Source organism: Phoenix dactylifera, chromosome 2 (genome assembly GCF_051530095.1).
Source record: "Phoenix dactylifera cultivar Ajwa chromosome 2, Ajwa_hap1_PhDact_Kaust_v1.1, whole genome shotgun sequence".
Classification (NCBI taxonomy): Eukaryota; Viridiplantae; Streptophyta; class Magnoliopsida; order Arecales; family Arecaceae; genus Phoenix; species Phoenix dactylifera.
In genome coordinates this window covers 52,782,986-52,805,419 of record NC_143191.1, presented here as the reverse complement: position 1 = coordinate 52,805,419, position 22,434 = coordinate 52,782,986, and the positions used below count along the sequence as shown (strand labels likewise).

Sequence of the window (22,434 nt, the reverse complement as noted above, 5' to 3'; positions counted from 1 at the left end):
CAGGACCTTAAGCTGTTCACCCATCCAAAAAATTGGGATCTTTCAGGCTTTTTATTTTTATAAATTTGTAATTATATCTTGATCTTACAGTTTATATATATATATATATATTATAATATTTTGTAATAATAAAGTTAATATAATTTTGAGAAAGCTAAACTTGAGTTAAATTTTGAGCTAAATATCAAAATATGAGCTGGCCGGCGAACAATCCCCTTGTTGGTGATCTTTGATGAAGTTTTCTTTTTTTTTTTTTAATACAACGGCAACTCACACGTGCTCAGTGTGAGTACAGTTAACAAAATCAGAAAAAAGAAGATAACATAGGCACATGGAGACTGAAGCACATGCTTATGGTCACATCAGATGAAGCCTTTGAAGGCTGGTGTTGAGATTGGATTCAGGTCTTTATCTCATCTTGATCTGGCCAACAATTCTTCTATCTCATGAGAGAGCAGGGACGACAGCACGGGATAATTACCAGGAAGGGTTTTAAGGGCATTGAAGACAATGCATCTTAACTTTCCAACCGCAGTTTGGCTCTTATAATTAATTATGTTCCAATAAGCTTTTGAAAGTAGGAAATAAACCAACAGCCAACAGCCTCTGTCAGCATGATAGAATAAATTAGTCAAAGAAAAGCACCCAGCAATCCAGAAACCATAAAAGAGAGAAAAATAGAGGCTCATATATTCTGAAATTTGTGGGACAGCAAGTTATCCCAAAGGAGATCTGGAACTTTTATTTCCATCAGCTTGTCAGCATCCTGGCCTCCACAGAGGAGGTTAAAAGTAACCACAATTTTATGCCTTCAATGAGAGTTGAATTAATCCCTCAATTTGAGGAAGAGAGGGAAATTAGATATCAGTTCCAAGTAGTCTGTTCTGATAGATATCTTAAGTCCATGTTGCTTAGTAGCTGAGCATGGACCTTGAAGCTCCTTGGCAAATGACCCTATTTCTCACATGATGCAGTCACCAAGCATTAAAACATTGAACCAATGAACTCTGCAAAATGCAGTATGAAATATGAGCAATTGAATCCACCAATAGTAACAATCGATATATTAAAACTTACATTGTGCTACTAATTCGATGAGTGAGAAAAGCGAAAGATAGCACACCATAGACAACCTTCCAGCCGAACTGCACTTTGTTGCTTTAGAGTGATCCAGCTTTCAAATCGTGGCTCGATGCTGTAGCAATTTAGTATTACCAAGAGTGGAAGAAAGATGACCAATTCAATTGCTGCTAACTATGTGCCGTTCTTAGAACATGCCATAGCTGCACTGAATGGCTTCATAAACCAAGACGAGCATTGGTCCCACCTCTAATAGAAGGACGTCAGAGAGAAGTTTGAGCTTTGAAAGCATATCCAACTTCAACATACCATAAAGCCACTAAGTAGATAGTGGTAAAGAGGTGATCAAAATTACACTAAATAATACTTTATTGCTGTACAGAAAGAAAGTGTTCAGAATTAATTTACAGATTTTTCCTGGAAATTAATAGACAAGCTTTGACTGCCTGATGGTTTCACAGGTGTTAAATGCTTGCAACTCCTAGCAGACTAAATAGCAGAAATGGACATAGAAAATCAAAGCCCTTTAAATCTCCTCTTTTAGCTGAGCTGATCAGTCATAACTGTAGAGGCATCAAATATTCCCACATTTTGGCAACTGCTTAACAGAGAACAGAATGACCAATTAGTGTCTACAATAGGGTTCGAGTAAAACAAGTTTATGATAAATGGCATTATTAACCAACAAGGTTGATTGCATAATAACATGACCAAGTCATTGGCACAAAGACACCACAACAATGGTAAAGCATTACCTTCTTCGGTATTGGTCTTAATGTGGAGCCACCTGGTCCAGCTCTATTTTCAATGGGTTTCAATATCTCAAATGAACACAAAAGGGACTCATCTATGCTCAACAAAGCACCAGCATTATCAAATTCACCGCAATAATTTGGAGCTGAAAATATTGTGACTAATCTCCGTTGCGCAAAAAACTCGTACCCATCCTCTACTACCTGAGAGTTTCCACATATCAGAGATGTTTGATAGCTCATTTTTTTTTTAAAAAAAAAGAACGAGAAAAATGGTTTTATATTTAACTGACCTGATGAGCTCGGCATAAAAGATCGAGATCATTCTTCTCCAAAAACTCAACAAGTTTATCAGCACCGAAAGTACATGAAACCCCTCTGTCACTCATTCCCCACCCTTGAACCTCAGGATCGGGATCAGACCAAAGCAAATCACAAAGAAGACCATAATCTGGAATCTCAATGGGCCTCTCAATATGTCTTATTTGGTCCAAACTGGTTAACTCAGGTGAAAGGCCCCCATGCATGCACAAGATTTTCTCATCGATGAGTGCTGCAATAGGTATACAATTGAAGCAATCGCAAAAGATCTTCCAAAGCCGGACGTTGAACCTCCGCTTACATTCATCATAAAAACCGTAGACTCTATTGATTTTTGCATCTTCATGATTCCCCCTCAAAAGAAAGATGTTGTCAGGGTACTTTATTTTATACGCTAGAAGCAAACATATTGTCTCCAAGCTCTGTTTACCCCTATCGACATAATCTCCAAGAAATAGATAATTTGAAGCAGGAGGATAGCCACCACATTCAAATATCCTTATGAGATCATGATATTGTCCATGTATATCCCCTGTAACATGACAGTCATGTTAGAAAGAGACAGGACTTTCAAATATGTATGAGTTCAATTAATTAATATGCACATTTTTTAACTAAGCAAAACCTTGAATTCTAGTTTGAATCAAACAGTCACAACATTCATGTATATTCAGTCCCATGCAACAGAGAATTACCAATAACCAACAGAAAAAATTGTCAGAGGGACACCCTAGACAAAACTTATAATCAAATCTACAGACTTTACAGGTATGAGAACCAGAATGATAGCATGCTGTATGTCGAAGTGTATCCAGGCAGGTTCAATTAGCAATTATGAACTTGTAGTTCACACTCTGTTGGCTACCAATCAGCTCATTAAAGACTTATGTAATCTGATAACTTTTAAAAATGGTTATACAATGATCAAGGATTTCAAAATTTCCAGCTTTTCAGTTATGATTTCTGCAAGACCTCAACAATTTCCCCCACAATCTGCCTTACATTTTCCTCAAATGGAGACAACTCCCAGGACAACAAGGCACAAATATTAACATATATTACTTCTAAATTTCAGGAGACACAATAAGATGGTAATCATTCTCTATTTTAAATTTTTAGAATTATTTTATACTTTTTACTATTTCTTGGCCAAAGAAATTGAAGCTGGAGCTAGAACTGTCAAAACTCCTAAAAAGAAGCTCATTTCACTCATCCAAACTGGAAATGGGAATTAATACTTAGGACCCCAATATACAATCTCTACCAAACTTGACAATAAGTTGTTGAGGCACCTTTGCTTGTCATGCCTTTATACTGTGTGTCTGTCCTATCAGGCCTATTTCAACCAAGAAATAATCGATATGGCATTATGATGATTCAGAAGCATGTGATGTAAGAAGAGGTGAAATGAAGAGATATGGTCATAAAATATTTAGTTTGCAACAGGAGAGATGGTTAGGCTTCTATGTGGATGATATGAAACTTGGATGGCCATCATTGGCAGGAACCCAACCAAAATTGTTGTTCAGGGATTCTAAAGGAACTGAGCATCCCTAGTTTTGGAATTATGCATATGCTCTGAGCAATAGCTAGTTTTGAAAATTATGCATATCCTACTCAATTACCAATGCAGTAACTAAGATTAGTTCTAGTTAGGTATACAAATGAGCTGGGTTTGGGCTAAGCATATTAAAATTTTCAATAGGACTGCGATACTGACATGACAACCCAGCCTTAAAAATATAGAATTTGACTGACAAGCAGTCCCATTTGCATCTGTCATTTCAATGTATAAAATCTTTAACTTATATGGATGATTTGTTAATGAGAAAAGCACTCCTTGAGAGAGAATTTGCTTAATGTTTTATGCAAATGCTTAAAATAAGCATTCAAACCATGGAATGCTGTACGGGCCGGTACGTACCGGTCCGGTCCTAGACCGGTACCGGAACGACAAAAAAACCGGTATTTTTCGGTTTAACCGGCCGGTACAGGTCCGTACCGGCCTGTTCGGAGCCCGTACCGGCCGGTACCGGTCCGTACCGGCCGGTTCGGAGCCCGTACCGGCCGCTACCGGCCTCGTACCGGTACGTTTTTTTTTTAGAACCACAGCGCCGCGCGCTGTGGTTTTTGAAACCACCGCGTACCGGCCGGTATGTACCGGATCGGACCGGTACCGTACCGGTCCGGCTGGCCACCGGTACACCGACCGGTACCGGTACGGCGGACCTTGATTCAAACACTCACGAAAGTGTTTTTACAAAGCTACAGCCACTCTCCAGGGCTTCATTTAGAATAGTGAAGGCACTAGGCTAGTTCAACTGCCTCAGGTGGATTCCCAAAAGGTAGTTGTTTGTGACAACAGCAAGCCCAACTCTTATGGAAACTACCTTGGTGACACCATCTCCAACCAGTAAACTGCTATAGGTGGTTAGAGTTAAAACAAAGAGCAGTGAGAATAACTTTAACCCTTCATAATCCAAGTAAGACCAAATCCACTCTTGGGAAATGTTAAAGAATATACTATCAATTTCAGCTTTCAAGTTAAAAACTTGAAATAAAAAGATGGAAACCCTAATGGAATGCTGCAAGCATGTTATAAATTTGGCAGATTCTTGAGTTTAAACACAAAGTACAAAAAATTTTAAGGAATATATACATAGGACAAACTTTGGTGGGATACGTTAAGATCCAGAAGGTAATAAAGGAAAAGAGCATCCATTTCAATAGAAATGACAAGAAAAAATAATATTGAGACTAAGTTGGCCCAAAAGAAGGTGAGGAGAAACTTTTTTGAAATCAAGATCTAAGAAAGAAAAGATAAAGAGAGAGATCAAGTTGTGCATTAAGAGTGTTCAAATTTGGAGAAACGTGAAACAAAAAGAATATGAAATGGTCAATTCCAGAGTGTATCAAATGAGTCAAATTGAAGATTTAATTTAGAAGAAAGCAACTAAGGAGGATGGTTGTGTAACAAACCTTAACCATGATAAATAAAGGAAAGACTATAGATAACTTCTCGCCTAAGTTGCAAAAAAAAAAAGCTATCAAGGTCAAGTGAATACGAGTTCATGAAAAAAAAAATCAAAGGAGAACTATCTTATTCAATAACATAAACAAATTAAGGAAAATCCTATGTTTGAAGAAGGGTAATGGTACTAGCTATAAAAAAATAAAGGCGAAAAGTTAAATTAACCAATTACCATTGAATTTAAAGCATAAAAAATATGCTAGATAAGTATGCACATGGTGCATGGGTACTGGAATAGAGATTAAGAAAAACTGGCATATATTGAGTAGGTCAACTGTGAAGGTTACTTGAACTGGCATATATTTTGAAAGGAAAGACTGAATCCACACATGACCTACATTGACTTGAAGAATTCATGTAGTAAAAACGAAATGAGCCAATTAGATTGGTGTTAAAGGTGAAACAAGATACTAAGATGGTACAATAATCCTCTTTCCAGCAGGTATGGGGTAAAATAAGCTTTAGGTATAGTTTCGGTGATCCTAATTGCAGTGACTTGTGAGATCTCACCAACAGGTAGTCCAAAGATATGATCATTACACTGTACAAGGCCAATAAGCAGGAGAGATGCTACTATTTATTTCATTAGAAGTGATATAGCCTATATTAATAAAACGGGAGTAAAATTGAATAAAATATCAAAAATATGCTAGAAAGCACAAGATGTTGATGAAGTACATGGCATGCAACAGTGATAAAATAAGGGCATAGTCAAATTTGATGACCGTTGTATCGGGGATGGACAAAGAAAGAAGCCAAAGTACGTTCACTAGAATCATAGAAGGGTGGACAAAGTGGCAAGGTGCCTCTAGGCATTGAGCAGTTGCAGCATTATGAAACTTGAGGAAAAATTTCAGACAACAGTAGATTTGGATTATCATGAGGAAGAGAAGGTGGGACAGAATGGATATGTTAAGAAGAACATGAACAACCAAAATTAATAGAGAATGCATCCCTACATATGAATGTATTCGACATGGAGACTTAAGCTGACCGAAAATATCGGCAGATAGGGTTTGTTCATACGGCTATGGTTACAGAGGGTGCAGATAGAAACATGTTGACATTCAGATCTTTGTTGTTCATTTTCATTTACAAACCTCGCTAGAAGGCTATGTTTCCATTTGTTTTTTTGGTTATTTCTATCTGTTTGCATCTTTGAGTTCCTACTGTCATACCAATATGTTCCCCTTTAATCTAGTCAACAATCAGGTGCTCTCATTATTAATAGGAGGATCAAGCTAATCCCAAGTACCGCATCAGAAGGAAAACCGAAACTTGGTCCAAGAAGCAATTTGGCATCATCCTAGAAGTTGATATTGGAGGGTTTTTTTCCTTTTCCTTATTTCTTTAGTAGTTTTTATGCACGGTATGAGCCTTTTCCACGTCCTCCGTGCATAATACTGGTACGCTCCGTACCGCCCGGTTCAACAAACAATGATTTTTACAATTAAGAGAAAGAATCTAGACGTTATTCTAATAATCCAACAATAGATTCTTCAAACCACCCCAATTTCACCCCTCAAAATCATGATCCCTTCAATTTTCTAATTCTAAAAAATCTAACAACTCCCCGAAAATTTCCTCGACCAAAAGAAATTCTTTTCGCACAGACTCAAAACCAACCACCCAGTAAAATCCCAGCAACCTAATTAATTCGCGATCTCATGCCCTAATTCTTCCACAAAACCACCTCATGCTCGATCACGAGCACCATCAATGGCAAGAACTGCAACAAGAAAAAAGAAAAATTCAAGATAAAGGGGAATAAAACAGACCGCAGATCTTGATAGGGGCGTGGAGATTGAGGAGGTTGGGCTGGGAGAGGAAGACCCGCTTGGCTTCGACGCATAGTTGCCGGATCTCGGACTCCGAGAGCTGGACCTGCTTCCCTCCGCCGCCCCTGCCGCCGCCCCGTCCGCCGCCCCTGCCGCCGTCGATGAGCCGCCGGAGGATGTCGTCCAGCACGGGCCCCTCCATCGCCGCCATCGAGCTCTTCGTCATCATCATCTCTCTCTTCCAAATCCGGGGGCTTTCGCCTCCCCTTCGTCTTCTCCGCCTTTCGATCTCCCCCTTCTTTGGATCAACGTTTTGAGTCCGAGGAGGGAGGCAACGACGACGTGGTGGCTTTCTTTTGCGGTGAATGGTTCAAAAGCGCGTGGACGCGAAATAGCCGTCGGTTGGGGGAGCCCCGGAGAGGCTCAGCGCTCCGATTAAGCGCGTTGGCGCAACAGCCGGATACGGAAAGCTCGGAACTTTTGGCAGGGTCCCATGTCGCGTTTGACCGACTCCTGAGACCGACTCTGTAGCTTAATGTTGTTTTCTTGGGTCAGGTATTTGTGTCCACTTTTGGATTCATGGGTTAGGTCATAAGGTGCAGGGTAGGTGTGGATTGGATAGAATTAGGCTTGACATGGTTAATTAATGAAAGGAAGAATCTAGATTCCACCTGAAATTATAGTTTAAATCTTGTTTCATGAGTTAGGTGTGGTTACTATAATGAGGAATGAATTCTAGGAGGAGAGTCAGGTATGGATGTGGTTGGTGGTGGCAACACAAAGTTGATGTTGAGTCTTCAAGTGCATGGTGGCAGGATAAACGATTATTGTTGAAGCATTATGATTCACAAGGCATGTCTATGAGTAGGCAACAATGACTGCAAGTTTGCTGACTTGTTTTGGATAATGATTGAAGTACGTCATCCGGTACAATTCTAGTTCATGATCCACCAAACTCTTTAAGAATAAGGTAGTAGATAAATGTTTGCATTGTTCGAGTTTATTTCAAGATCAACATTTATCCTGGCTGTCACGCCCCGACCAGAGATGGCTTGAGCCAAGCACATAAAAGAAGGCTGCATATCTATACGGTTTAATCGCACTGGACATTCAGGATCTACCTTTTCATTCATTCATATTCATATCATTTTAAACTAGGCCATGGCAGAAACAATTAATCTATTACAATTATTCAAAAGAAATAGTCTATAATGACTAATAATAAGAATATGTCCAATCAGTTTATACTAAGAATGAATAATCAAATGTTTTCTAGATCCTAAGCTCCTTTTTACTTGATCTCAAGCTATGTCCATTCTTTTGCATCTCAAAAAAATAGAAGAGAGGGAATGGGCTTCACAAGGTCAGTAAGTTATTAAAACCTCTAGTTGAATTAAGTATAATATAAGTTTTCAGTCTGTATGATTTCTTATAAATAAAAATATGACAATGAATATTTAAAATGTATCATATCCATCAATAAAGATTTCAAGATATATAATGCATCTAGCCAAAATAAATTTTCCAACCAAATATGGATAGTTCATCCTCTCTCACTCTCCTAGTCTTTAGGATTATGGCCACGATTGGCCTATGGCAAGCCTCGAAAGAGACTAGGTTCTAAAGAGGAGAAAGAAGGGTGAGGAGAGGGCGATACTCTATAAAGGATCATCCAGGGAGGGTGGAGGGTTTAAATCAAGTGGCTTTTTGATGAGATAGGCTAGGCTCAGAGGGATAAGGTGTTCATTCATCAGTTGGCAAAGGTTCCATTAGTCAATGGTCATTCCTTACCTACCTTCGGTGCCATGGTGTCAAGCCCCGTGCTCGGAGCGCGGCAGACGCCGCACGCCTACATGGTGGGCCGCACAGGTGTGCAAGGCAGCTGATCATATCGAAACGAATACAAATACTTAAAATTGACATAAATATTTAAATTATTCAGAAACAGTCTTACAAAATTTCAAAATAGCATATGCCAATATAATTCAAATGTCCAAGCTAATCTAACTAAAATGTCAATAAGTGAAGAAATCATCGAAAAATCTAACGCACCCCAATCCCGTACAATTAAGCCTTTGGATCTGAAAAAAAATAAAGAAAATAGGATAATGAGCTACACTGGCCTAGTAAGCAACAAAATACCCCAGAGTGGGAGTCAAAACATATCAGATCAAAATACACAATAATGACTTGGAGTAAATAACAAATAACATCATTTTTCTCTTTTCCAAACTTATTATCATTTTTACAAAAACTCTGATACTAGAATCTCAACATAATTGGCCACGACCACGTAATTCAGTGGCATGGGTTGCACAAAGTACCAAATCCACTATTTTTATCCACCGATGGCAGCCGGTGTTGCACAAAAATGCCAAATCTACTATATTTACCCACCGATGGTAGCCGATGTCCAAATCCACTATTCTAATCACCGGTGGCATGGTGTCGAAATTGGTTTCTCACAGATTACAAGTTGACAAGTCCAACATATAATCCCCATTGATGGAGCCAGAACAGAACAGAACAGATCATAGCCATGCTGAGAATGTATATATATAAAAACAGATTTCATAAATTGCCCAGTCATAGTTTACGGATTTCAGAACATATAACATAATTTTCAAATAAAATTTAACATGCCTAGCCCATTTTACTAAATACAAAATATATTTTAAAATTTAATCCACTAATAATTATTTTGTAAAATACTTTAGAAAATACACTTTGAAGTATTAAGTTACTTACCTTCAAATATTTTAATTTTATTGCTCTAAAATTAATAAAGGAATTAATTAATTTAAAGCAAGCAAGTTTGCTGACTTGTTTGGCCAATAAGGCCTCCAAAGTTGACCTCTAATTGGTTCATTTATGCAATAAAAATTCATTGCAGGGACCAATATCTAATTACAAAGTACTGTTCCATAATAAAACTTGAGTAAAGGGACCAAACAAATATATTTGAGGACTTTTATGTAATAAATCTTTCTTATAGGGACCAAATATAAATTGACTCTTTTGTGAAATAATATATCGTCAAGGGCATAACTGCAAAATTTCATTTATTGGCCAAACAGGTTCTAGGTTTTGGGTTTCGAGTTTCAGATTCCGGGTTTGGATTCCGAGTTCGGATTTCAGATTTTGGGTTCGGGTTTCAACTGGGCCCACAGTGAATCAGGCCCAAGCTTGGTCCAGTTCGGCCCACATGGGCCTTCTTCCTCACCGAACTCCCCATGGATAGGGGAGTTGAGAACGGAAGAGGGAGGGGGCAGCAGGGTGGCCGGCCTAGTGGTGGAGGTCGTCATCTGGTCGACGGCCAGCCGGCCACCACTGCGGCCGGCTGCTGCTGCGGCGACCGGCGTCGAAGGAAAACCGAGTGATCTCGGTTTGGGACCAAAACAAAGGGAGGAAAACATGCTATTTGGCATGGAATAAAGGGCAAAAAAGAGCTTACCGGCGGTCGATGGAGGCGGCAGGAGGGAGATCTCAGTCGCTGTTGCTCGATCCGGCAGTCAACCGGCGGCGGCGGCGCTCAGAACCGAGGGGAAGTGAATCTCCAATACAGGGGAAGGCGCAGGGGTGATGGCGGTTGATCGGGCGGCATGCCGGCCACTCGGGAGGCAAGAGCAGAGGAAAGAGAGGGAGGAGGGGGAGGAGAGGAAGAGACACTACAGTAAAAGAGGAAAAAGCCGAAGCTTAACTGCCGACGCTAGAAAAAAGCGTTGGCAAATTCTGCTCCCGCGCCCAATTTTTCCGACGCTTTTTAGGAGCGTCGGTAATTTGAATCAATGAACGACGCTTAAAAGCGTCGTCGTGGACCTAAGACCAAACGACGCTTGATGCGTCGTTCTTTTGTCCTAAGACGACGCGTATAAGCGTGGTTAATTGAAACGCTAATACGACGCTTACAAGCATCGCCGAAGCCCGCTTAAAACCCAGCGACCGACCACGAGCCCACATACTTGCCCTAGCTACTCCCGAGCACCCTCATCTTCCTCCTCTCCGGCGCTGCCTTAGCCCCTATCTTCCTCGTCTCCGGCGCTGCTTTAGCCCCCATCTTCCTCCTCTCCGGCGCGGACCGTCCGACTCCTACCTCCTCCCTCCTCCCTCCTCTCCGGCATCGACTGACCGACCCCAACCCGCTCCGCCCGAGGTAGTTTTCTCCTCCTCCCTCCTCTCCCACCGTCTCGCTTGTTCTCCTTCTTCTCCTCCTCTTTTTCGGGTGTTCGTGGGTTTTTTTTCCTTCTTTAATTTGTTCGCCCGAGGATCTTCTCCTCCTCTCTCCTCTCCGGCATCGACCGACCGGCCCCAAGTCCCGATCGATTCAGGCCCGCCTCCGTCCGAGAATTTTTGCCTGCAACATATTATATTCCAGGTTTATAGATATTTCTAATTTTACTTTAGATGCCTCTGATTTTAGCTTCCAGCTTCTATTATTGATTTATTATTGATTATATATTGTTTGTGCTCTTTGGAAGGAAAGTGGCTTATTGCACAGGACAAAAGTTATGAAAACGAGTGCAAGTTTGAACATGTGCAAATTTCTGTGGATATTCATCTTGTTTCATTGCTATTGATGTTCTGTTCATTATTCATACTTTGGCATAAATAGCAGATTATGCCCCAGATAAAGTTGTGGTTTATATTGCATATGATTGTTTCCAGCATATGCAGCTTCAAGTAGTAGTCTGTGTTCATGAATATTTACAAATTGGTGTTCTAGATATCCATTCAGCTGGACTTGCAATGTTGAAGGACATGATGTTCTTCCTATGCATGTGACTTGATGGTGGCATGTAGTAGTTGTTCAATCATACATAATATTAGGTGATGGAAATGCTTAGTTGCAAGGGTTATCTATGTAAGTTGTGTGCCTTTTTCCTTGGAGTCTGAAAAAGAGGAAATCTGGTTCTTTGTAATGAGAATCAACCTTCAATTGGTCCACTTAGAGAGGAAACCAGCCTCCCATTTAGAGTTCTTTGTCGATGTTGTTGGCTATGAAGAAGCTTAGAGCTTGAAAAACTGTCTTCTTCTTCTTCTTCTTCTAGAAGATATAAAGGAGTCTGATTTCCCCCCCTGAAATGGGCCAATTGGAGGTTAGTTCCCATTGACAATGGAGGCTGGTTCCTGCTTGAAGTGGACTAACTGGAGGTTCTTTGCTCTTTTTTTGTGTGTGATAAGTGGGAAAGGGCATATTTTAATACAGCTCATTTTAACAATGACGAACTTGATGCATTATTGTTAGTGAATTCATGATATTCTATTATTCTTAAACTTTAGACTTATGCTCTATGGTAAATCTCATATTTGATATGTAAAACTTTGATGATGATGGTGGTGCTGCTGATGATGATTTTTGTAATGGTTTGTGACCACTGCCCACATTTTAGTTACTGTATCCTATTCCTTGTTTTAGTACGGCTTATTATTATTTATAGAAGTTTGAGTGGTTATCCAAGACTATTTGAAGATTCATTCAATGCTATACTGTTTTTTAGACTATTTGAAGAGAGGCTAATTGCAATAGCCTGACACAGTTTCTGTGTTTCTTTTCGAAAAGAAGGGAAGTTCTTAGGTTGGATGAGAGCACAATATTATTCTTTCTCCAATACAGTTTTCACTAGCTCACTTGTGCTACCTCTCTTTCCTTGAACCTATAACTATAGTTGTGGACACCTACATAAAAATCTCTGTGCATACCTTCAGGTATACTGATCAGTCGCCACTCATCAGTAACCTCACTAATATGACCTTTAGGCCAAGATTCTTTTTTATGACAAATTCATGGTTGGCTTTGTTAGGGGAAAAACCCTAAGTCATACATCCACGGAGGCGCTCGGCCGAAGAGCGCCGACCGGAAAGCTGCTCGGCCAAGGAGTGCCGACCGGAAAGCTGCTCGGCCAAAGGATGCCGACCAGGAAGGCGCTCGACTAGAGGGCATCGACCAGAGCGCGCGCCAAGAGGTGCCCCACCCAAAGTAAGCTGCTCGGTTAGAAAGTGCCGACCAAAGACAGCGCCAAGGCGCTCTGCTAGAAGGTGCTCGCCTAAAGGGCGCCGACCAGGAGTACTCAAAGCAGCCCCGCCACAGGGCGCCCCATTGCGCGACCAGCTCGGCTCGGCATCCTTGCCGAACCGATGCCTTTACCAAATGTTCAACCTCCGCCTAGAGTCCAAGGGACTTGACAACTCCTACGGCTTGCGACCTGCCACTATCTCCAAGCCATCAAGGCATAAGATCTCCGCAGGCGTTCGGCACAACCTGCCATTAATGCATGAGACTCCCTCAAGTCTCCGATACACTCAGGCATTTAATGAACACGGCCCAAGACGATCTCCGGATCACTGAACCATCAGAGCGTATGGCTCTATCTGGCCGCCGGTTCATTCGGTAATAAATGCACTTACCATCCATAGACCCCAGGCTCGCTACGGCCGGCGGTTCAACCACTCCAACAGGTCCGATCGACCGTGACAACTCCCTGGTTCCGGTCTGATTCGGCCCCGTTCTCTACTACGCCATAAATGGGCCAAATCGTGCCCAATTATCACAGACAGGGACAAATCCCCCGGTTACCTCCCAGGTAACGTAATCCCCCCCTATAAAAGGGAACCTGGGAGAACCAAGTGAGGGGGGAGAAGAACAAAAACGGAGACAGATCCCCGGGACTGAACCCGCCGGGAAGCACAGACGCAATTGAGGACATCATCCTCTTCGTCTTCTTCATCTTATCCTAATGTTCTTGCTATCTTCTCCATATACTCTCTTCCCTGCTCTCTCCACATACTTGTCCCCACTGACTTAGGCATCGGAGGGCCGGCGCCGGGGAGCCCGGCCACCGGTTTTTCTTGCAGGACTTGCACACCCCCCGCGGCGGAGGACGCAGCCAGCCGGCGCACCGCCGCCCGCCTCCTACAGCAGCGGAGCTCCTCCTTCTCCGGCTTCACGGCGGCCCCCGGGTCCAATTTCCAGCAACAGTTGGCGCTAGAGGAAGGGCCCGAGTTCGCTACCATGAAGCTAAGAAGCAAAGGGGCTTCCAACGCCTCTCGACGTCCTCCACCAAGCCCAGAATGTTCCGTTCGAAACTCACCACCCCCGGTTGAGCCAGCACCTCAAGTTCAACCGGAACAATTTAATGCCCTGGTGCAGCAAGTGCAGGCGTTGGCTACCGCCGTCCAAAGCTTGCAACCCAGGGGCATTCCAGCAGCACCGCCTCCCCCGGCTCCAGTTCAACCGGGCCCCCTACAAGCGGGCTTCCTCTCCGAGGTCAGGACTCTCAAGTCCAGGCCTCCCTCTGGAGAGAGCATCCAGTCAGAGATCACGGAGGCTGGCCACAGCCTTCAGAAGCTGAGTCGGTTCCAGGGCAACCTGCACCCGGAGGAACCGCTGTAGCGATCCTCCAGAATGATGAACTCGACAAGAAGGTCGAAAAGCTGGAGCGCCAAATCCAGGCACTCCACGGAAGAAAATCGGGACGTAACGGCGACTTCGAGTTCAATACGAAGTCGCCCTTCTCCCAGGAGATTGAAGATGAACCGGTTCCCCTCCGGTTCAAGATGCCCCAGGTGGAGCCTTACAACGGCAAGGCTGATCCCTTTGACCACCTGGAGAGTTACCGGGTCTTAATGGCCCTACAAGGAGCCTCGGAAGCCATGATGTGCAAGGCTTTCCCGGCGACACTCCGAGGACCAGCCCGGCTTTGGTTCACCGGGCTGAAGCCAAGTACTGTCTCTTCCTTTGAGCAGCTCGGCAGACAATTTGCTGGCAACTTTGCCGCCAGCCAGCCCCAGCGGCGGACATCTGACTCCCTCCTTGACATCAAACAAAAGGAGGGAGAATCCTTCAAGGAGTACTTGGACCGGTTCACCGCCGCAACATGGGAGGTCCGGGAGCTTGACCAGTCAATCGCCATGTCAGCATTGAAGACTGGAGCCCGGTCCTACAGATTCCTCTTCTCGATCGAGAAGAATTTCCCCACGGACCTCGCCGAAATGTTCGCTCGGGCGCGGAAGTATGCCAAGGCAGAAGAGGCCGTGGCAGTTAGGCGGGGTGGAACCGAGCAGAACCCCAAGAAAAGACGCCGCGAGGAGTGCGGCCGACCCAGAAGCCCGTCTCCACGACGAGCTAAGAATCCGCCCCGCCCAAAGAGTCCACCCCGGTTGAGAGGACCGCCGCAGCAGAGGTCACTCCGCCCGAGGTTCCCACTGCAGGCCCGTGCACCTGAAGGGAGGTATGAAAAATACACCCCCCTCAATACCCCTCGGGCCGAAATTCTCATGGAGATCGAGAGTCGAGATCGCATCCGGCTCCCACCTCCGAAGCCTGATATCCGAACCCGGCGCGATAACCGGAAGTATTGCCGTTTCCACCGGGACAAAGGTCATGATACCGAGGAGTGTTACCAGCTCCGAAATGAGATCGAAGCACTCATCCGCCGAGGGGTGCTCGATCGGTTTGTGCGAGGCCGGCGCGAAGAAAAGCAGCCCGCCGAAGGAGCAGCACAGCCTGAAGGTTCGAATGCCAACAGGCTTATTGCCGGCATCATCAACACTATCCGAGGGGCCTCGGCTGGAGAAGCTTCGGAGGGAGGAACCTCATCAAAGCGCCCGCGCGCTTCTGAAGTCATCTCCTTTTCAGACAATGACTTAGAGGGAGTTGAAACTCCCCATGATGATGCCGTGGTCATCTCCATGATCATAAATAGATTTGATATAAAACGCATCTTAGTCGATAATGGAAGCTCGGCGAATGTTTTGTACTTTGGTGCATATTGTAAAATGGGGATGACCAAAGAACAGCTACGGAGGATGAATGCTCCGTTGGTTGGATTTACTGGGGATTCAGTCCCAGTAGAGGGCGAGATTGACCTTCTGGTCACGGCCGGGCTCGCCCCTCGTGAAAGCACCGTGGGGATGAGCTTCCTCGTGATACGTCTTCCTTCGGTCTACAATGCCATCCTCGGAAGGCCAGGCCTCAACGCCCTCCGAGCGGTAGTCTCCACTCACCATCTGCTCATGCGATTCCCCACCAGCCGGGGGGTCGGCGAAGTTCGAGGAGATCAAATGGTGGCAAGGCGATGCTACCTGGCGACCCACGAGGCAAAGCGACCCGCCGAAGTGCCTGCCCCAGCGACTGACCAGCCCTCAACCAAGGTTCTGGAGGCACGGGTCGACCCTCAGAAAGAGCGGGTAGAGCCTGGTGAGTTATTAATTCAGGTTCCTCTACGTGAGAACTCTCCTGAGCTAACCGTGCAGGTCGGCTCCGGCCTTGACGCGCACGAGAGGGGTCGCCTCGCCAACTTCCTGCGAGACAACATGGATGTTTTCGCATGGTCGCCTGCAGACATGCCGGGGATAGATCCAGAGATCATGGTCCACCGGCTCCAAGTAAAGCCAACCAGCAAGCCCGTGCGGCAAAAGAAGCGGGGAGCCGCCCCTGAACGACAGCAAGCAGCAGCCGAGGAGGTCAGCAAACTCCTTGAAGCTGGATTCATCCGGGAGATGCTTACCCGGAGTGGCTCGCCAATGTGGTCCTCGTCAAGAAGGCCAACGGGAAGTGGCGTATGTGCGTGGACTACACCGATCTGAATAAAGCCTATCCAAAGGACAGTTTTCCGCTTCCCAGCATTGACCAGCTCGTGGACTCCACTTCGGGTCACGAGCTACTAGCATTCATGGACGCCTTCTCCGGATACAACCAGATCCGCATGGCGCCAGAAGATGAGAAGACAGCCTTCATCACCGATGGGGGAACCTATTGCTACAAGGTGATGCCATTCGGCTTAAAAAATGCCGGGGCAACTTATCAGAGGCTGGTTAGCCGGATCTTCAAAGATCAAATAGGCCGGAACATGGAGGTCTACGTGGATGACATGCTAGTGAAAAGCAAGGTGGCACAAAATCATATAGCCGACCTCAATGAAGCATTCTCCACGCTCCGAAAGTACCAAATGAAGCTCAATCCAGCTAAATGTGCATTCGGAGTCACCTCCGGCAAATTCCTCGGCTTCATCATTACACAGCGAGGAATCGAGGCCAACCCAGAGAAGATCCGAGCCCTTCAAAAGATGACGCCTCCTAGGACGGTCAAGGAGGTACAACGGCTCGCAGGCCGAGTTGCAGCTCTCGGGAGGTTCATCTCCCGCTCGGCTGAGCGCTGCCTTCCATTTTTCGCGGCCCTCAAGAAGCCGAAGAACTTTGTGGTCGGACGAGTGCCAGCAATCTTTTGAAGAGCTCAAACATCTCCTGGCTTCCCCTCCCCTGCTCACAAAGCCGCAACAGGGTGAGATCCTCTACTTATACCTAGCTGTCTCCCCTGTTGCGGTAAGCTCGGTCTTGGTCCGAGAGGAGGGCAAACTTCAAAAGCCAGTGTATTACACCAGCCGGGTCTTGAGAGACGCCGAGACCCGATACGCCAAGCTCGAGAAGACCGCCTATGCTCTGGTCATTTCGGCTCGGAGGCTCCGACCCTACTTCCAAGCCCATACAGTGGCTGTGTTGACCGACCAGCCGGTCAAACAGATCCTACAGAGATCAGACCGTGCCGGCCGGATCACAAAATGGGCCATTGAGCTCGGAGAATTCGACATCGAGTACCGACCTAGACCGGCAATCAAAGCACAAGCACTCGCAGACTTTATAGCCGAGTGCACCATACCGGACGAGGACGAACCCGAGCCTGAGCCACTCACGGAGCAGACCCCGAGTTTGACATGGACTTTGCATGTCGATGGCTCGTCAAACTCGGGGGGTAGCGGAGCAGGGCTCATTCTCACCAGCCCAGAAGGGGTGGTCGCCGAGCAAGCCTTGCGCCTGGAGTTTCCTGCCTCTAATAATATGGCGGAGTACGAAGCGCTCGTTGCCGGGCTCAAGCTAGCCAAGGAGCTAGGAGTGAAGGACTTGAGGGCCTTCAGTGATTCTCAGCTCGCCGTCAACCAAATTATGGGCAACTTCGAAGCCAGAGACCCGACCATGCAGAAGTATCTTCAGAAGGTACGGGATCTCGCCTCGGCCTTGGACTCTTTCCACATCCAACATATTGCCAGGTCGGAGAATCTCAGGGCCGACCAGCTGTCAAAGCTGGCGACCTCTCGTATGAGCGAGCTTCCCAAGGGGGCCGTGCTGGAGTATCTTCAAAAGCCCAGTACAGACGAGCCCGAGCAGACCTTCTGCACTGAGTTCGAGCCAAGCTGGATGGACGAACTCATCAGCTATCTACAAGACGAAGTCCTCCCCACTGATGAACGAGAGGCTCCCCGAGTCAAGCGCCTCGCCACCCGGTATATACTATACGAGGGAAAGCTCTATCGAAGATCTTTCACTTCTCCACTCCTCAGATGTCTCCGCCCAACAGAGGCGGATTATGCCCTGCGTGAAGTCCACGAAGGGATCTGTGGAAACCATCTAGGAGGGCGAGCGCTGGCCCACAAAATTTTGCGCCAAGGATATTATTGGCCGACGCTACAGAAGAATGCCATGGACTTTGTCCAAAGATGTGACCGGTGCCAAAGGAATGCCAATATTCAGCGCCGGCCCTCGGCTCCCTTGACTTCTATCAGTTCCCCTTGGCCTTTTGCCCAGTGGGGAATCGACATCCTAGGGCCATTTCCACTGGCCACCGGGCAAAGAAAATTTCTGGTCGTCTCCATCGACTACTTCACCAAGTGGGTAGAAGCCGAGCCCCTTGCCCGGATCACCGAGCAGAAGATGCGGGATTTTGTCTGGAAGTCCATTATTTGCAGATTCGGACTTCCCCGCATCCTTATTTCTGACAACGGTCGCCAATTCGACAACATCCACTTCAGAGAGTTCTGCTTCGAGCTTGGCATTGACCACCGCTTCACCTCGGTCGCGCACCCTCAGACAAACGGAGAAACCGAGGTAACAAATCGTACCATTTTGCAGGGTCTTAAAGCCAGGCTCGACAAATCCAAAGGACAATGGGTTGAAGACCTATATAATGTCCTGTGGGCTTACCGGACCACGTTCCGTGTCCCCACCGGCGAGACTCCCTTCAACTTAACATATGGGACGGAGGCCGTTGATAGTCAATTTTAAAGACCACGCAATAGCACGTATCTAGTAGGATAGTGATTACGGGTATCGATCCACAGGGATTGGGGTATAGCTGTTTTTCTTTTTTAAAAAAAATATTTAAAATGATGAATTTGTAACGACTATTAAACTAAACAATTCAATAAAAGAAAATGCAATTAAAAAGATATCAGTTTAGGAGAACCTAGGGCAAGGAATTCACCACTAACATCAGAACAAAGGTTATTTATATTTTATTTCGTTCTTGGATTAACATGCAAATTGGCTACAAGCCTAATAAGCATTTAAATAAAAATTCACAAAAGTAATTTGGGCATAATCCATCTTCAGTAGGCATGAAATGTCTACCCTAATCTAAGGTGGCAGCACATCGCATCTTCCCTAAGCATGGACTATCTTATATTTACTTAGTGATCATGAAGAACAGTTGTACGAACATCATACTTAAAATCACAGAAATTAAATATGATTCAAAAGAAGATTCCCATTAAAAACAATAAGTTCATACAACCCCAAGAATATAAAATCAAATATAAAACCCTTATCCCTTTGTTAGGGCTGCATCCAGCCCTAGAGAGGAGATCAGCCTTCCATGGAGTTGGAGACGGCAGCAGCAGCACAGCAACGGGCTCCCATCTTTTTCTTCTCTTTTCTGATTCCTTCCTCCCTTTCTCTCCTCCTTATTTTTTTATTTCTCTGGTACTCGGCCTTTTATAGGCTGCACCTCCCCCTCGCTCCTCCTCTCTTTCTTCACGTGCGTGGGAGGATAAGGTCGTTGAAGATTGATCTGATCCGCTGCGTATCTGACCCGGACGCTAGGAAGAGCATGAGCTGTAAGCTGATCGCGGAGTACTCGGATGCGGAAGCTGATCTTGCGAACGGGAAGAAGCTTGAAGTTGGTTGGCAGCGGGATAAAGATTGGAGCCGATCCGGAAGTTGGTGTGCTGTTGGGATCGGGGACGACGCGGAAGAAGGTGATGATGTTGAGCATATCCCGGGATGAAACTGAACTTCGGTTGAGCAGCTGAGAACGGAAGAACGGCTGGGACGTTGGGACTGTTGTGATATGATGGGAAGAGGATAAGCTCTGTTTGGATGCCGTGAAGGCAGTGGGTGAGAGGAAGATGATAAATCGCGGAGAATGGGAAGGATCTTGGTTTTGTTCCTTAGATGCGGAAGGGAAGAATGCTATCGTGGAGAGGATGGGATCTGAATCGTGGATGCAGAAGGATGGAGCTTACAGCTGATGGCTTGGAGCTAAGATATGATCTGTGGATGATTCGGGAGGAACTCACGAACGGGATGTACATGAAACAGGGGAGCTGGGATTCTTATGTTTTAATCTAGATTTGGTTCTGGATGACTGTCATAGAACAGGAAAGAGATGCGGGGGATTTGATGATGGTGGAGTTCGGGAGGATGAGCTCGATTCGGTTGGGAACAGGGGAGATGATCCATGGGATTCGGTTGGTTACGGGATGAAGGCTGGAACTGGATGATTACGAATGGAGTGCGCGTGAAACAGGGGAAAGTAGCTGGGAACGGATGCTTGGGCTTTATCCCGTGGGTGATGGAAGATGAGATTCTGGCTATAGGATAAGGATGAAGCTTGAGCCGATCTGGTTGTTGGAACAGATGGGGTGCTGGGAGATGATCTGGAAGGAAGTTGAAGAAGCTGGGAGGTTGACGATGCTGTTCACGGTTGGAAAATCGCGTGGACGAGCAGCTGGGAGGATGGAATCGAATCCATGCGGCTGATGAGCTGGGGGATGGTCCTTGAATCGCGGACGGGAGAGAAGCTGGATATGGGAGAATCAACGTGGAGGAGATGAGCTGGACTTTGCTCTGTTCCGTGGATAATGGAAGGTTAGATTCGGGAGCTGGGAGTTTAGATCATGACGAGATGAGTGCTGGTTTGGTTCTGTTTGTGGGAGATCTGATCCGAAGCTGGGAGGAGTGGTTGTGGATGGAACTGGATCGTGGATGCTGGGGATGTGAATCTATTTGGGATTGGTCGGTTTGGGATGCAGGGGCTTTGGGTGAGAGAAATCCGGAAGAATGGGGAGATGGAGTGCGGAATGAAGTGATCGCAATATGAAGCTTGGGACTCGGCTTGATTTGAACGGGTGAAGAGGATTTGGCTCAATCTCGGGAACTGGGAAGTACGTGATTCGTGGGAGTGAAGAGGAAGCTTGGACACGTGGAAGGAAAGGCTTTGGCTGATTTGTGAATCTCGGGCAATTTCATGCGGGTGGCTGGGATGATCAATCTTACTTTTAAAATCTCATGTACTTTGGCATGTGTCACTTGGGATGGCTGCCACGTGTACTCTGGCATGATCAGGCTTCATGGTTATGAGTTAGATGATGGGTATGACCCGACCTGCATATGTTGAATTTGACCCAAAATAATTAAATCAAACTCGAATTACTAAATAATTTATTAAGATGCAATGATGAAGGGAAATATATTTTTTTATGTTTATATTTAAAATATGTGCATAAAAATAATAATAAGTGCTATGTAAATTAGATAAATTTATTTATTATTTAGCACTTATCACATCCCCCAACTTACATTTTGCTAGTCCTCAAGCAAAATAAAAACTAACTCACTTTCGCAGGAATCGCGATTGCATTTACCGTATGCAATAAGGCTTTAAACCCCTAGGTGGCCCTAGTGGACGAGTTTTGTCTCGTGAGGGTTTCCGGCTCAGATACCCACAAACTGTTGTCTCTACCTAATGAATTTGTTTTATTGCTTTATAAAATCTAATTTCAAATGCATAAGTGCTAAAAATTTCAAAAGCACACAAAGTTTTAATCACTAAGTCAGCCCAAATCCTAGGTCAAGATGCAACTTAAGTTGAAGTCATTAAATTTCCGTTAGAGAGTTGTAAGGCTAATTTATACTTGGGTGCTCGGTGATGTCTGGACCATTCACAAGCTAAGGCTTTAGATTCTCCAAAATACTGCTAAAACTAGTAGCTTCCAAGAATTGGTCAGATAAGACCTAATCACTGATTCAAAATCATCCTACCTTGCAGGATTTCGAGAGTTGTGGATGTTTACTTTAATACCTCATGGGCTTTATCTGTAATATTCCAGTTTACTCGAATTTTTACAACGACGGCTTTCACACTATCGTCTTTTTTCAAGGTCAATATTATTTTCTTTTTCTTTCATTTTTTTATTTATTTTTTTTATTTTTTTTATTATATATTTTTTTTATTTTATATTTATTACGCACTTTTACTCTTGTAATGATTCCTCCACGTAACGAGCATTCAGTCAACACTCCCACACCAGATGGCATAAGGTGTTAGGCATCAAGACTCTCCTACGGACCTATGCTCGGGTTCCTCATTACAAGCCCGCTGACCTTTGACGATAGGTAGCCCTTTTCGATGTACCTGACTAAA

At 44.9% G+C, this 22,434-nt stretch overlaps 1 protein-coding gene across 1 annotated transcript; it reads right to left on the bottom strand.

Annotated features, from left to right (window-relative positions):
- Positions 1-1,422: 1,422 nt before the first annotated feature.
- On the bottom strand, positions 1,423-7,319 carry TOPP8 (Calcineurin-like metallo-phosphoesterase superfamily protein). The gene is made up of 4 exons (XM_008809078.5): positions 6,963-7,319; positions 2,126-2,685; positions 1,836-2,036; positions 1,423-1,678 (listed from the first exon to the last, which is right to left on the bottom strand). Exons 1-4 carry the CDS (start codon positions 7,192-7,194, stop codon positions 1,655-1,657), a joined length of 1,017 nt encoding a protein of 338 aa, XP_008807300.4. The 5' UTR covers positions 7,195-7,319; the 3' UTR covers positions 1,423-1,654.
- Between the last annotated feature and the right edge of the window lie 15,115 nt (positions 7,320-22,434).

Excerpts from the sequence above, each read along its gene's own strand:
- TOPP8 (XM_008809078.5), bottom strand. The coding sequence starts at position 7,194 with ATGATGATGACGAAGAGCTCGATGGCGGCGATGGAGGGGCCCGTGCTG. Across the intron at positions 2,037-2,125 it reads TTTTATGCCGAGCTCATCAG|GTAGTAGAGGATGGGTACGA; the intron begins GTCAGTTAAATA and ends GGAAACTCTCAG. Across the intron at positions 1,679-1,835 it reads TAAGACCAATACCGAAGAAG|TTGCCAAAATGTGGGAATAT; the intron begins GTAATGCTTTAC and ends TCTGTTAAGCAG.